The 13839-nt window shown below is 38.5% G+C and overlaps 1 protein-coding gene across 1 annotated transcript in view; it reads right to left on the reverse strand.

Moving 5' to 3' along the window:
- LOC115218673 (gamma-soluble NSF attachment protein) overlaps positions 1–13839 on the reverse strand; it is a 36183-nt gene that overhangs the window by 13908 nt on the left and 8436 nt on the right. The window contains exons 2-4 of the mRNA XM_029788603.2: positions 4044–4111; positions 2404–2488; positions 368–385 (exon numbers count right to left, since the gene is read on the reverse strand). Of these exons, the coding sequence (XP_029644463.1) occupies positions 368–385; positions 2404–2488; positions 4044–4111 (171 nt within the window). The remainder of the gene's footprint in view (positions 1–367; positions 386–2403; positions 2489–4043; positions 4112–13839) is intronic.

The following is a 13839-nucleotide window of genomic DNA, read 5'->3' on the forward strand; positions in this document are numbered from 1 at the left end:
ACACACACATACATGCATGCACACACACACACTCTTTATAAATATTTTCTACTCATATTTCCAATATGTTTTCTGAAATAAACAATCACTAAAAGTTTCCAACCGAACTATCTATTATTTGCTGAATTTACCATTTTTAATACTGAGAATTTGAAATTCCTTTTGTATTATTTATCATAGGATTTACCCAAGAACCAACATTGTAGTCAGAATACATTATTAAAAAGGGGAAAAACTTAGAAACATCAAGCTATATGTTCTCCTCAGTTCAAAAATCAAAAGGCAACAAAATTCAGTGTGTAATATATTAAAAGATATAAGTCTATTGTAACAGAGAGGGAAAGAAAAAGAAAAGCAAATAACTTACTTGCCAGCATAAAATTTTCTGATTAGAATTAAGGAAAAATACTTTAGTTGTATCACCTTTTAGAAACATTTTAATATCTCATTAAATACAGCTTTTAACACCAAGGTAGCAAATCCTTAATTTGCTTCAAAATACTGAATTATACTGAAAGAAAACACGTTATAGTAGGTCCTTTATTATTTTGAATAAACTCAAAGTATGTCTTGTTTTGTCATTATCAGTAATGATTTTTAAGGACTGACTGTCTTTTGGCTTGGCTAGAAAAGGAAAGGTTGTGTCCATGCTCTTTCATGGCCTCCATGATTGATGGGAGAAAGTTATCCTCAAACCAGAGACTTGATCTGATTGTTTAGATTTGAGTGGGCTCTGTCCAAGGTACCCAAGGGTGGTGTTAAATTGAGTAACTGATTAAATTCCTCCCTGCCCCCACCAAGAACAGATATGGTCTCTTTGACAGACTTCCACATAATTTTCAACCACAAAATTTCATGACCCAAAACTATGTTAGAAGATATCTGCTCAAGGTGCTGCAGTGGAATTAAAACCCCAAACCATGAGGTTGTGAAGTGAACCCAGTCGTTCTATTGCAATTTTACATTATTGTAAAATTTAAGCATACATCCATCTACTTTGCCTGCAGCCCAAATGAAAAAACCACCATTTTCCTTTCTTCCCCACTCAAGGCACAGAATCTTAGATACTTTACTTCATATGACAATTGAACTTAGTACAATTTCTGTTAAAATCATTTTGGATTCAGCTAGGGGAAATGATTGCAGAAACAGAAAACAGTGGAGAAATATAATGCAGTTTAAGAATGTTGAAGATTCAAACTAAATACATCCTGATCATGATAATTTTTATGATTTTTGTATGCTGCCATAGCTAGAGAGAGTTGCTGAATAGGATCTCTTCTGTGAGAGACATTGTTTTCAGGTCAGTCTCTTCCTATGTTTTTAATGGTCTGCTCGTACCACTTAATTTCTATAATAACACTTCAAGTATGTTTGATGCCTAGTCACCTTCTTAGCTCATTTGTACCTGAACTGATCATAGTCACACAGTCAACTTGTTCTGCTTTAGATACTGTAGATCCTGTACATTAACTGCACAAAAGTTGGACTACTGCCTTGTGTGGGGTATTTGCTCTGACTGTGCTCTGAGTTTGAATAGAGCTGAGGTCAACTTTGTCTTTTATTCTTTTAGAGTCAACAAAAAAAAAAGTACCTGTCCAGAACACTAGTTTAGTGGAACTGTTAAAGCATCAGGTAGGATGGCTTGTGTTGTCTGTCTAGGCCTTTGTCTACTGACAGTAATGTGTGCAATTATACCGGTGTAAAGCAGTATTGTCTTTAAAGTGGCAGCTTTTCCCTTGGATAACATCAGTGGTATGGAGAGTGGAAATTTGCATGTATGGTTAACTGCCATTCTTCCCCAAAAAATTTGCTCTTGTATCCTCAGATATGAGGATACAGGTGCAGATATATGCCCAATCCTGAAAGACAGGTCTTAGATATACACATACTTCTCAAAGGTTTCACAAAGAGAGCAGAAAGGTTCATTTTCAGCAAAGATAATAGTTTTCAAAATGCCTTCTAGCTCCTTCTCTAACTCATCATCATCATCATCGTTTAACGTCCGCTTTCCATGCTAGCATGGGTTGGACGGTTCGACTGGGGTCTGGGAAGCCAAGAGGCTGCACCAGGCCCAGTCTGATCTGGCAGTGTTTCTACAGCTGGATGCCCTTCCTAACGCCAACCACTAACTCAAGGACAATATGACATGACCAGCTCCATCTAAGTATGTCATCTATATAACAGGCTTCCATTAAACTAGCATTGCGGTCTACAGCTCCTAGTATCATGTTAATCATATTGCTAGTTACTTTAATACATCTGGTGTATTCACACTCTCAGTTTTTTTGTTAGTCTAACCAAACAGTATTTGTTAATCCTCTGAACTCCCTGCCTGCATACAACATAGAATTATGAATCAAACCACAACAGTATAATGGCCAAAAGCCCATGAAAGGATACGCATTTGTCTGAGCTTGAAGTTCTGCAGCTTTTAAATATGCATTCTTTGCTAGATCATAAGCTTTGCAAGTTCTGAAGCAAACAGCTGTTAAAAAAGAAAAAGAAAAAAGGGAGAAAGAAGTCATTACACAGATTAAAAAATTTTTTTCTCCCTTTCTCTCTCACACACATGCACATAAAAAAATAATTATGACTCGTAGTAAAATATTTAATTATATTTTTATGAACTACAATATTTTGTGCCAAAATTAACATGATAATAAGCAAATCAGATTAATATTTCCTACTTTTTATTCTTAGTTTAAGAGCAGTGAAGACCTTAAACTGAGAAAGTTCAAAGTAGATGTCAGAAGCCAAAACATCACAAAGGTTGACAATCAAGCAAGGTTCCTGAGGATTGGAGAGAGAGAGAGATTTTCATTGTCTGGTGTCTATTTTATAGAAAAAAAACAATGGTCTTGGTGCAATCTCCACCTCGAACAAAAGCATCCCCTTTTCAAATACATTACCACCCTTTTGAACAAGTTAATCATTTCTGTTATATCAGAAGTAACCACAATAAGGATTCCTCTATATGTAATGAAATTTCAAATTGTATTCATCTCGTGTATGCTACGTTTGGGAGACCATGCAAAAGAGTGTCTACCATTGCAATGGAATTAAGACATGCACTAAGTTGATGGCATACAAATGGTATTCTTCACAACCTCCTTGTACAGATATCAAATCAAGATACTTAGATGGAAGAGAGAACACTTCCAGAGAAGGTGTGTAGCATCTTGTGCATGTGATGACAAGACCATGTTATAAGGAAATTCTTGATCGGACCAAACTCAACAGCATTGTGCCTGAAGTGGTTTCATCACCAATTGTAATGGTATGATCCTGAAGAATCTCTTCTCCCTGTCATATGTCTGGAAAATAAGTCATGAGAGATTGTGGAGAAGCAGAAGGTAAGAGGTTTGCCAATTTTTCCTGCAAAATGATGATCAGAGATTGTGAGTGGATGTTCTGGACTGCAAAGTAGTGTATCAGTATAAATCAGGATGACACATACAGGCAATGATAGATGCATGCTATACTTACTGACAGCAAAAAGAAAGAGGTATGGAAATGTTACTTTGTGAAATTACTAAATAAGGAGAATGAATGAATGAATGAATGAATGAATGAGAGAGAGAGAGAGAGGGGGGAGAGAGAGGGGGGGAGAGGGGAGAGAGAGAGAGAGGAGAGAGAGAGAGAGAGAGGAGAGAGAGAGAGAGAGAGAGTACTTTAAGTAGACTCAACAGAGGGACCTGTTGTTGAAATGAAGAGCAACATAGCCGAAATAATTCTTAAGAATATGAAAACAGGGAAGGCAACTGGACAAATTAAGAAAAGTCACTAAGATACTGAAAATATCTGAAGTAGGTTATCCACTAGTCATTCACATAGTCAGTTATGTAATACAGAAATTCAGTTATGTAGTACAGAAGTTCACCTAAATTTTCTTTTAGTCCACCAAACACCTTTCAATTAAGCTTGCATTGGGATGGTAGGGAGCATGTTACTTTAGACATAAACACAAAGGTTCATATAAATAAGTGAAGTGTATATAAAAATTGACACAATGTAAACAAATACAAAATTAGTTGGATTACCAGCTTTTGAATATTCTTCAATTGCCACATCTAAGTCAGGTTTCCATTTAAATAATGATGTCTTCTGACTGGAAGAGAAAATAAGTAAATTTCATGCACTAATTTTCTTTTAATAAAAAATATTCACAATTGATATGCATATATTAATTTCATTTATGGTCCAATGAATGACTTCACAAAGTTCATATGGTTGTAAAATAAAACATAATATTTTCATAATCCTCTAACTTATATTAGCATGAATTACAAGAGGGAGTCCAAAGAATATTTTTAAGTGAAAGCATAGTAACTAGATTTAGGATGGAGCAGAAAAAGTTTAAGGAACTATTACCTCTGTGGTATCAAAAGGTTTCTCTATTTGAGTAAAGGGCAGCTTATATGATGCATATTTATAAAGTGTGATGCTTCATGGTGGCAAGATATGGGTATTGCATGCAGAGTACAGGCAAGAGATGTGGCTGGTATGCTCTGTTGGGTGTGTAATGTTAGCATGTGTGTTCCACTAGATTTGTAATGTTAGGCTGGAAAATTTGTCAATAGGTTGTTATCCTTGCCACATACATTTAATACCACAGCAGGAACTCTAACATCAAAACTGGTGTGACATCCAAAATTGTATATAAATTTATAGCTAAGATTTTAATATAAATGGTATTTCATAAGTGCTTAAAAGAGTTTTTCTTTTAAAGTTGATTATTTTGTCCATCACTACTCAAAATACAATCCTTAATCTATACATAGCCAGTATGTGTGTTATGTTCACAAGCATGTAGGATTAGAGATAAAGAAAAAAATTATGCTTTAAAGGAAAGAGAGAAGACTGCACTTGTATGCACATGCTGCATATGAAGGATGATAATTTGGTGAATGAGAGTGAAATGACCAAAGTGGAAGGAATTCTTACTGAAGAGGAAGTTCAAGGAAATGGTGAAGGTTGATCTCAAGATGGAAATAACAAAGGACAACATACTGCGGTGGAGTAAACTCATCAAAGCCATTTTATGATGAAAGGATGGAAAAATGGACACATGATGATGGTGACAACAACATTAACAATAATAATGAATGACACTGTTTAGTATCAACAATTATGTAGTACCAGATCAGATGTGTGTTTTATAATATACTTTATTTTTAGCCTCCCCTGGCACCTGTACCGGTGGCACGTAAAAAGCACCATCTGTACATGGTCGATGCCAGCGCCACCTTGACTGGCTTCTGTGCCAGTGGCATGTAAAAAGCACCAACCGATCATGGCCGTTGCCAGCCTCCCCTGGCACCTATGCCGGTGGCACATAAAAAGGAGCCACTACACTCAGAGTGGTTGGCATTAGGAAGGGCATCCAGCTGCAGAAACACTGCCTGATCAGACTGGGCCTGGTGCAGCCTCCTACCTTCCCAGACCCTGGTCGAACCGTCCAACCCATGCTAGCATGGAAAACGGACATTAAACGATGATGATGATGAGATCTAATAATAGGACACTTGTTTTTGAGAACTAATGAGTAGTGAGATTGGCAATCTAATAACAGCTGAGTATTTGAGTTAAATAACTACCTGACTTTCAGTGCAGGAAATAGTTCTAAGAATTTTGAAATAGAAAAGAGCTACTGGCAAAGAAATATATGAGGAAGTGCTGAAAAGTTCCTGGCTTTAAGGGTATCATGAAAAGTCTGGTTGGAGACCAAACCTTCTGAGTTCTTTTACAAGGCTTAGAAAAACTGAAGGACTGCTGCAATAAATGTGTGAATTTGAGAGGAGAATATGTTAAGTAAAATCATAATTAACTGATCCTCCAGTATTTCCTTCTATCCAAAGCCAGGAACTTTTCAACAATCCCTCATATACTACAAAGTATCTCATGAGATGTCCAATCAATTTCTTGCATTTCTTTTTTTTTACATCAGTCAAGCAGTGAGAGAGGAGCAGTATCGATGATCTTTGCAAGGCCTCCCAGACTGGTGAGACAAATAGAGTTAAATATTTGCAAGATTGATGTTTGCAGAAAAAATATGCACTGGAGGGAATTACAGCAGACTGCAATTCTTAGGAGAAATGACTTAGAATAGTATTTAGTATGGGTTCTAAGGGTAACCCCTACAAAATGACAGGACAAAGAAGAAAAATGTTTGTGCTGGTTCAGAAGGGCAAAAGATTTGCAGCAGTAGTAAAATGGACAAAGAGAAGAAACACTATATATGTAAACTAGTTATACCATACAGCAGTATTTAAAGTGATAAATACCAGCCACACCTCAAATATTAAAAGTTTTGGTAACCCATGCTATTTATTAATGAAAAGTCAAAATCAAAATAGAGTTTGAATTCATATAATTAAATCTTCCATCTTTACCATGGTGTTAGATAAATCTGACATGTAGGAAACCACATCCTACTAGATGTAAATGTATTATTAGAGCACTGATTACTGTGGTATTTGCCCTGAGAGGTCCTCTTATATAGATGTACAGTGCTAAAAGCACAGACATATATCATAATGCAAACCGTCTAGTACAGGTGCCAAAACAGCCAGATCTTGTGATTTCAGCATACTATGCTTCCTCAGTGGCAGACATCCAGCCCCACATACCAGCCAAATCTCACTGTCAATGATATATAGAACAACAGTGGCTTTTCAGCAACTGGCATCACAAATAGTCAGCATGCTTATTCAAAAATAAAATTAGCAATAGAAGCAGTACTAATACCAAAAAGTAATCTGTATATTCTACTACACATGGATGTATTATTAGAACACCAAATGTTGTGGTATTAACCTTGAGAGGTCCTCTCATATAGATGCATGGTGCTATAAGCACATACATATATTGTAGTAGATGAGAACCATCTGGTATAGGTGCTGGAACTACCAGATCACGTAATTTCAGTGTACCGCACTTCCTCAGTGGCTGTGGTGTAGTATGTTGGTGAGTGAATCTTCGACAATCTACTGAACAGTTTTTTTTTTATGTAGTCTAGAATGTTTTAGTTTGTAGGAGCAGTACTATTCCAGAAATGTGAGTAGTATTCCAATATGAGTGAACAACTGGTCAGGACTGAAGTGTTTCTATTTAATCAATAACAATAAATCTTGTAATGGAAAGATAAATCACCAATGCTAAAGAGAATACGTGTCAAAGATAAGGGAAACAACTCAGAAACATTGATTAAAAATTAAATAAGAGTGTGCATTGAGGAGTGAGTTTTGCCTTTGGTAAATAGCAATAACTCTAGACATGTTTTGGTTTTATTTGACCTCCTCAATGAAGCATAGTCTTACTGAAGATATCAGACTTTAGAATGAATGTGAGAATATATAGAATTTTTGTGAAAAAAACATTCACTGACTCAGTATGCAGAATAATTGCATTGGAAAATTTCCCAGGGATGTCTTCTGCATGAAGAAAACATAGTTAAGTGAACTCCCATTTAAAAGTATTTTTTTAATGTAGAGGGCATCCTTGGCATAATTTTGGTCTGAAGAGGAAACCTAGTCATTGCAATGCAGTTTAACAATATTATACAAGATTTGAAACCTCAGAGATTGTGAGACCAAGCATTATTCTGAGCGTTTCAATTATATTATTCATTGCTTTTCTATCTTTTTGCCTATTGACTTATTTAAAGAAGGAAGAGCAATGTTAATTACCTCTTTTCAGAGTCTCCTAAACATGTAAAAGAAAAGGAAGAAGTTACCGTAAGAGAGAAACCTGACTTGAATGCTTGCAACGGTATGTGCTAAGCTAAAAATACCCAAGGGTACAGGAGTGGCTGTGTGGTAAGTAGCTTGTTTACCAACCACATGGTTCTGGGTTCAGTCCCACTGCATGGCACCTTGGGCAAGTGTCTTTTACAATAACCTCGGGCTGACCAAATCCTTGTGAGTGGATTTGGTAGACAGAAACTGAAAGAAGCCCATTGTATATATGTATATATGTGTGTGTGTGTGTGTGTGTTCGTGTGTCTGTCCCCCAACATCACTTGACAACCGATGCTGGTGTGTTTACGTCCCCGTAACTTAATGGTTCGGCAAAAGAGTCTGATAGAATAAGTACTAGGCTTACAAAGAATAAGCCCTGGGGTAGATTTCTTTGACTAAAGCTGGTGCTCCAGCATAGCCACAGTCAAATGACTGAAACAAGTAAAAGAGTAAGGGCCAGGAGGTGATGTTAAACTGAGTGACATATTGAGTCTACCACACAAGGTCAGGAATCATCCCTCTATCAGGCTTTTGAACAGTTTCCATCTCCCAAATTCACTCAAAGCTTTAGTTGACCCAAGGTGTCTTGCAATGAGATCAAACCTCCAAACTGTGCTGTTGTAAAGCAAATTTATTTGCATAAACTTATTTGATGTGTAACAATTTGAATAGCTGGGATTAAAGTTCTAATCAGTGTTGGGAAGTAGAAGTAATATTTTTGAAAGAATAAGGTATCAGAGAGTCAACTTATGAGTTGTAAGTTCAAATCTGTAGCAGATGTTTAAATAGAAGTCTCCAAGACCTGATGCATAGGAGGAGAATGGGTTTACCGTTATGAAGTAAAGGTAAAGTAGAATAACTTATTCTTATTTCTTTATTGTCCACAAGGGGCTAAACACAGAGGGGATAAACAAGTACAGACAAATGGATTAAGTTGATTACATTGATCCCAGTGCGTCACTGGTACTTAATTTATCGACCCCGAAAGGATGAAAGGCAAAGTCAACCTCAGAGTAATTTGAACTCAGAATGCAGCGGTGGATGAAATACCTATTTCTTTACTACCCACAAGGAGCTAAACACAGAGAGAACAAACAAGGACAGACAAACGGGTTAAGTCGACCTCAGTGGAATTTGAACTCAGAACGCAGCGGCAGACAAAATACCGCTAAGCATTTTGCCCAGCGTGCTAACGTTTCTGCCAGCTCACCACCTTAGTACAGTAGAGTAACATATTCTGCCTGTCAGTTTTAGATTGTTTGATGTCTATATGGCTTGTGAAATTTGCTTTTATAACAGCATTTCTGGTTTCAGAAGGTGTGCTCAGTCATGATTGGCTGGAAATTAGTTGGTTGTAGCAGTATGACTTTATTTTGTGGCAAATTTTATTAACATCATCAATAAAGGTTGTTCACTTATTGTATGGGTATGTGATTAGAATAGTATATTGATATAGGGTGGACTTTGCACAGGCAGGATGGCAAAGTGGAAGGATACTTGCTTGCATTTTATGAGTTACCAACTGTCTGCAACTATTTGATTGTATTTCCAGGACAAAAAAAACAAAAAAACTACACTTTTTCAGTTCACCTAGTTTTTAAGAATGGATTCCAGATCACATTGGAATGTTACATTTCATAGAAAAACGTCAGGGAGATTTATTTCTCATCTGTTAATTAGTTTAGAATACCATTATGTTTTATTACAATGCTGAAATATCTTTTTTTGATTTATATACAGAACTAAATTTGTCTTGTGACTTGGAAAGTTTATGAATGCAACCTGGTTTTCATGTTATATATGAAAAATGTCCTACTTATTTATATTCTTGGTTTTGACCCTGTGCTTGAGGAGACCTATTGAGTGAAGTACATCAACATCAAAAATCAATGGAAATTGTAGTTGTGATCCCTGTGCTGGTGGCATGTAAAAAGCACCATTCGAACGTGGCTGATGCCAGCCCCACTTTGACTGGCTTCAGTGCCAGTGGCACGTAAAATGCACCAACCGATCGTGACCATTGCCAGCCTCCCCTGGCACCTGTGCTGGTGGCACGAAAAAGCACTAACTACACTCACAGAGTGGTTGGCGTTACGAAGGGCATCCAGCTGTAGAAACACTGCCAGATCAGACTGGAGCCTGGTGCAGCCTTCTGGCTTCCCAGACCCCGGTCGAACTGTCCAACCCATGCCAGCGTGGAAAACGGACGTTAACCCTTTAGCATTTAAACTGGCCATATCCAGCCAAAAGTATTCAGCCTGTTTTATGTTCAAACTGGCCAGATCTGGTCTCTCACACTAACCCTACAATATCATTTTAAAAATTAACAGCTACTTCATCATAATCTCATAGCTACAAGATAATGCATGATTAGTTCAAAGCAATGTGGATAAAAAGGGATTAATTTTGGCAGAATAATGCGAACACTAAAGGGTTAAACGATGATGATGATGATGAATTGTAAAAAAGATTAATGCAATCACTATAAATAATCAATTTAATCAGTTTTCTTCTCAGTGTACATACTTCTCAAACGCACACCCTTAATGAGTCAGTGAGGGAGCCTCTATGCAGTTGCTCAACATGCTAGTTTTAAAAAATTTAAGGACACACTGAGCAATGTAATCTTTGAAATATATACAGACAAGATGGTCACAACTGGAAAGCTTTTACTCATAGGTGTGCTTGACCAAGGTTGAACTAGAGCAACAACAACCTCAACACAAAAACAGTCAGAGGTGGTTTAGTGCATGCAATTACACAGCTAAAACTAATTTCTAAACATCCTCAAAATGAAGTGGCTTCAGTGCACATGACTCTCTATAGTATAAACATAACATGTGCAATATCTCAGCTAAACTTTCTGTTTGACGAACACTCCCTAACCTAGCAACAGCTAAGACATAAGTTTACTGTTCAAGAAATCTGGCCAACCTATTTATTTTAAACTCTCCACAAGATAAATAAATAAACCGGAAACTGAAGTTAAATTAGCAGACATTGACAAACCTAGGCTCCACAGAAAACACATTTAACTTTTTAAACATTCAGATTATTCTGTCAAAAGTAATGCTTATTTATTCTCATTGCCTTGAATTAATTATGCATTACCTTGTAGCCTTGAGTTTGCGATAATCATCATCATCATCAACGTTTAACATCCGTTTTCCATGCTAGCATGGATTGGACGGTTCAACCGGGGTCTGGGAAGCCAGGAGGCTGCACCAGGCTCCAGTCTGATCTGGCAGTGTTTCTACAGCTGGATGCCCTTCCTAACACCAACCATTCCGTGAGTGTAGTGGGTGCTTTTTATGTGCCACCGGCACAGGTGCCAGGTGAGGCTGGCAACAGCCACGATTGTTTATTCTTAGAATGCCATTGTTAGGAAGGTGTGAGAGGCTGGATCTGGCCAGTTTGAACATAAAACAGATAGAATATCTTAGCTGGATACATCATCATCATCATCATCATCATTTAGCGTCCGTTTTCCATGCTAGCATGGGTTGGACGGTTCTACTGGGGTCTGTGAAGCCAGAAGGCTTCATCAGGCCCAGTCAAATCTGGCAGTGTTTCTACGGCTGGATGCCCTTCCTAACGCCAACCACTCCGTGAGTGTAGTGGGTGCTTTTTACGTGCCACCCGCACTGGTGCCAGACAGAGCTGGCAAACGGCCACGAACGGATGGTGCTTTTTATGTGCCACCGGCACGAGGGCCAGGCGAGGCTGGCAACGGACACGAAACGGGGCGGTGCTGGCAACGGTCGCGAAACGGAAAGTTCTCTTACATGCCACCGGCACTGGTAACACATCTGCAATTTCCATTGATCGATTTCGATTCTGATCCTCACTTGCCTCAATGGGTCTTCACAAGCAGAGTTTCGACATGCCACCGGCACTGGTAGCACATCCGCAATTTCCATTGATCGATTTCGATTCTGATCCTCACTTGCCTCAACACGTCTTCACAAGTAGAGTTTTGTGTCCCAAGAAGGGAAGGTATGCATACGTAGGCTGGCTCCATCCCATGTAGAAGGCCACGGGTTGTGGACTCACTTGTCCTGCCGGGTCTTCTCGCGCACAGCACACTTCCAGAGGTCTCGGTCTCTAGTCATTTCCTCAGTGAGACCTAAAGTTCGAAGGTCGTGCTTCACCACCTCGTCCCAGGTTTTCCTGGGTCTGCCTCTTCCACAGGTTCCCTCAACCGCTAGGGTGTGGCACTTTTTCACACAACTATCTTCATCCATTCTCGCCACATGACCATACCAGCGCAAACATCTCTCTTGCACACCACAACTGATGCTTCTTAGGTCCAGCTTTTCTCTCAAGGTACTTACACTCTGCCGAGTGTGAGTACCGGCATTACACATCCATCGGAGCATACTAGCTTCATTTCTAGCGAGCTTACGCATATCCTCAGCAGTTACGGCCCATGTTTCACTGCCATGTAGCATGGCTGTTCGTACACACGCATCATACAGTCTGCCTTTCACTCTGTGCGAGAGGCCTTTTGTCACCAGCAGAGGTAAGAGCTCTCTGAACTTTGCCCAAGCTATTCTTACTCTAGCAGTTACACTTTCAGCACACCCGCCCCCGCTGCTGACTTGGTCACCTAGGTAACGGAAACTATCAACTATTTCTAGTTTTTCTCCCTGGAAAGTGACGGAAGTTGGTCTCAGAGCATTTTCAGTGTTTATTGTTCCTGAGCATCTGCCACATACAAAAATGTGGCAGATGCTCTAGTTTAAATGCTAATGGGTGGGTTAATGAGATTGCTGTGACAATTGTTCATCACTTTCTCTTACATCTCATATATCTTTTACTTTTTAACTTGTTTCAGTCATTGGACTGTGTCCATGCTGGGGCATTGCCTTGAAGAGTTTAGTCAAACAAATTGACTACAGTACTTATTCTTAAAGTCTGATACTTATTCTAATAGTTTCCTTTGCCAAACTGTTAAGTTGTGGGTATGTAAACAAACTAACACCAGTTGTCAAGTGGTGGGGTGGGGGACAAATACAATGCACACACACACACACGACAGACTTCTTTCAGTTTCCATTGCCAAATCCACTTGCAAGGCTTTGGACTGTTCAGGCCTATAGTAAAAGACACTTGCCCATGGTTCTACACAGTGGGACTGAACCCAAGACCATGTAGTTGGGAAGCAAGCTTCTTAGCCACATAGCTACACCTGTATCTATCTTTATCTTTCAATTATAGGTTGTTCTTGTTGAGTAAAACTACTGCTTAGATATTCACATCAATTTATTCAGGTAGGAAAAAAAAGACTAATAAAAAGGTAAAAAATTCTCAAACTTGAGAGATTTAGTGATAATCTAGTTTCTTCAGACCCTTGTAAAGAGTGGCACCACTGGAATCACACATTCAAGATATTTTTTAATCTATTCCATCTTACCAAAGATAGATGGTACTTTTTATAATTATCTGTCCCCAATAATCTATGACTACATTGCTAATGTTGCTAAGATGCTACATTACTAAGATGCTGCAGTTTAAATACTTAAAGTACTCTATATCAAGTTTTTTTTTCTTTCTGCCATCTTTTGGTATGCAGGTACCAAGCACAAGAGGAATTAATTAATTCCATCAGCTTTCCAAACTCTTGTGAAGTATTATAATTTCAATGAAATCATTGCAGGTGTAGCTTGCTTCCTAACCACATGGTTCGGGGTTCAGTCCCACTGCGTGGAACCTTGGACAAGTGTCTTCTCCTATAGTCTTAAGCCAGCCAAAGCCTTGTGAGTGGATTTGGTAGACAGAAACTGAAAGAAGCTTCAGGAGGCGTGCAGCTTAGTGGTTAGGGTGTTGAACACATGATCATATGGTTGTGGTTTCAATTCCTGGACCAGGCGATGCATTGTGTTTTTGAGCAAAACACTTCATTTCATATCGCTCTAACAAAAAAAAAAATTGGCGAGTTGGCAGAAACGTTAGCACACTGGGCGAAGTGCTTAGCGTTATTTCATCTGCTGCTACTTTCTGAGTTCAAATTCCGCCGAGGTCGACTTTGCCTTTCATCTTTTTGGGGTTGATAAATTAAGTACCAGTTACGCACTGGGGTCGATGTAATCGACTT

The sequence above is a fragment of the Octopus sinensis genome, linkage group LG1 (assembly GCF_006345805.1).
Source record: "Octopus sinensis linkage group LG1, ASM634580v1, whole genome shotgun sequence".
NCBI lineage: Eukaryota > Metazoa > Mollusca > Cephalopoda > Octopoda > Octopodidae > Octopus > Octopus sinensis.